Below are 2610 nucleotides of genomic sequence, written 5' to 3'. Positions count from 1 at the left end.
ATACTACGAGGGGGAAATGGATGAAAGCCTAGGGGTCAACGAAGTGTGTGGGGGAGGGGATGGGGTATCATGAGGTCTTAGGTTCAAATTTTAGTGGAGGCAAAAAACACTAGATGATTTCTTCCCACATGCGTAAACCGTTGTGGACGAAGTTACTTGATGCTTGTGCTAGTAGGAGGTAGCAGGTATCGAGTGGATTAGTCGAGGTGCACACAAGTTGGCCCAGACACCATAGTCGTCAAATATACTACAAGGAGACTAGAGTAAGTAGAGCTTATAGGCTTTAATGCTTACAAAGGCAAAACCATCGGTGCGATAGGTTGGGCCGACAATGGTGTACTTGTCACAGTACTTCGATAGAAAGAGTTTGGAGTAAGGAACCACATCAAAAAATGCTGATATGCTGTCACTCTTGCTTCCATATGACAGAGCTTCTTTATAATCTTCTGGAAGGCTGTACATCTTGATCTTTGAGTCCTTAAAACCCATCCCCCTTAAAGTATCACATACAAATGAGCCTTGGTAACAGCCCACAGAATGTCCTTTCCTGATGAGTTCCTTCACATCTGCAATAGCTGGTCGTAGCCTCTGTACTGTCAACCTTGATGATAGGCTAGCAGTGTAAGTGGAGTTCAATATGAGTACTACGAACATCCATACTACTACAACCAGACGAGCCAGATTGCTCACCATTCTTTCTCCTGTAAAATAAGATGTCATTATAAATATAGTCAGCTAAAGTCATTTATGCAAGATGAAGAAGATGCTTTTACATAAGATCAACTCACTGTGTGCGAATACTAAAGTGGAGAAGGGAAAATAGAAGATCATGCCAAGATGGTGTGAAGGAGGACCCCGAAAAGCTGAGCTTGTTCTGTGTTCAAGAATCCAAACAGCTAAACCCGTAGCAAAGAAAAAGGCTATACTTGTGAGCCAGAGTTCTTTCTTCATGGGCTTCAAGAATGTCCACATACCATTGTCATCCTCATAGGTAATTGGAACAATTCTGACCACTCCTCCTTCTGCGAATGGCAAAGTGAAGTCCACGTAGTTTGATCGGTTTCCTGTGATTGTAATATCTCCAATGGCAGCATCATAATTCTGAATTTGCAGGGTCAAAGAATAGAAACACAATCTGGTGAGGAAATAAGAGGAACGACTAATTGGATAGTTTAATCATATTTCTGCTGCCAGTAATAGTTTATAGTATAGTTACCTGAAGAAACACTTGATTAATAAGATCATCGTAACTCCCTGCACATGAGCCATCTGGCTTCTCAAAGTGAAAGAAGTCGTAAGGCACTGCATATGGTAAAGCTGCCATCACTGATTTGAATACTTCTATGTAGTACCCACCAAAATGAACAGCACCTGTCCTCGAATCCCTCATCACATTCAAGTATTCCTCAAAACCAGGTCTCACTGCCACTGCAACTCTTAGCTTTTTACCCCTCACTGGAACTTCCCACCCTCTTGGTATCACTCTAGATTTCCCTGGCCACATGATGCTACTACTGAAATCCTCCTTTTTGGTTGAATTAAATTTGTCGACAGTGTTGCGTCTCACACTTTTTAATCCATGAGACTGTGTCCAGACTGCTACTTCTTTCTCTCCATTTCCAACAACATTGAGTATTTTATATGACGTTGGATACAATTTTCCATCAACGAGATGGAACATCCCGCTAAGCCCTTTAAACCTAGTCGTCAGAATTGCTTTGAGAAGTTTAGGACCTCTTTTTGAGATAGGAAGGTTGAATAGGTCTGAAAAATTGAGGTCGGCAGTTGTGTCCAGATATGAAGCTTCTGGATAGTGAGTTCCAACTTGCTCGGCAGCCATAGCTAGTGCCCACATAGTATCATATGCCCATACTTCAAAATTGCTCACAGTATCTGCTGGTTTATAACCAGGATTGGCAAGGTCAAAGATTGTCTTTTGCAATCTAAGTGGATCAAGATTGCTAGTCTTGCGAATGAGTGGCTTTACTCCCAATACCCCTTGCATGGCTTCCACAACATGTAAATTCATGGAGGAAAGCAAGTCCATAAGACCACTGGTGATGATCCAGACATAGCCTTCACTCATCATACCTATTGCCTTGGCTTTTAGAAAGAACTTGGCACCAAGAGAATACGACAGATGTACTAGGAATACCCTAGTCTGCATGGTCATCATCTTGTACAGCTCTTTGAGTATAAAATCCTCGTGAGCTGATACAGGGATGAGGCTCTTGTAGGCAACACGAGCATTGATGTCTTGCAAGGCATTAGACAAGTAATGAACGATACCATTACCGTACTCTGAATCTTCATAAATGATCACAACCTGATTCCACTGGAAGGCTTTGACAATGGCAGCAATGGCACCAACCTCAGTGTCGTCTGTCTGGGCTGTTTGAACAAAAAAATTTGTTCGAGGTTGAAGAGAAGGGCTGGTTGCGGAGAAAGATACTATGGGGACTTGCGCTCTCTCTCCAAGATTCATCAAGAAGTTGGCTTGTGAGGATTTTTGAGGCCCGATTACTGCATCGACTTTTATATCTTTCAACAATTGAAGACCTGCAATTTTTATACGAAGGGAAGATGGATTTTATATCCCAAAAGTTTCTC

General features: G+C 42.1%; 1 protein-coding gene across 1 annotated transcript; it reads right to left on the bottom strand.

Annotated features, from left to right (window-relative positions):
• LOC124890312 (glutamate receptor 2.2-like) lies at window positions 1-2604 on the bottom strand. The gene is made up of 3 exons (XM_047402174.1): window positions 1217-2604; window positions 789-1101; window positions 1-701 (listed from the first exon to the last, which is right to left on the bottom strand). The coding sequence occupies exons 1-3, from the start codon at window positions 2483-2485 to the stop codon at window positions 259-261; spliced, it is 2025 nt and encodes a 674-aa protein (XP_047258130.1). The 5' UTR covers window positions 2486-2604; the 3' UTR covers window positions 1-258.
• Window positions 2605-2610: the final 6 nt, after the last annotated feature.

This window comes from Capsicum annuum, unplaced genomic scaffold (genome assembly GCF_002878395.1).
Source record: "Capsicum annuum cultivar UCD-10X-F1 unplaced genomic scaffold, UCD10Xv1.1 ctg1515, whole genome shotgun sequence".
Taxonomy (NCBI): Eukaryota; Viridiplantae; Streptophyta; class Magnoliopsida; order Solanales; family Solanaceae; genus Capsicum; species Capsicum annuum.
The sequence above is the reverse complement of the archived record's forward strand: the minus strand, read 5'-3'. Positions and strand labels throughout refer to the sequence as shown.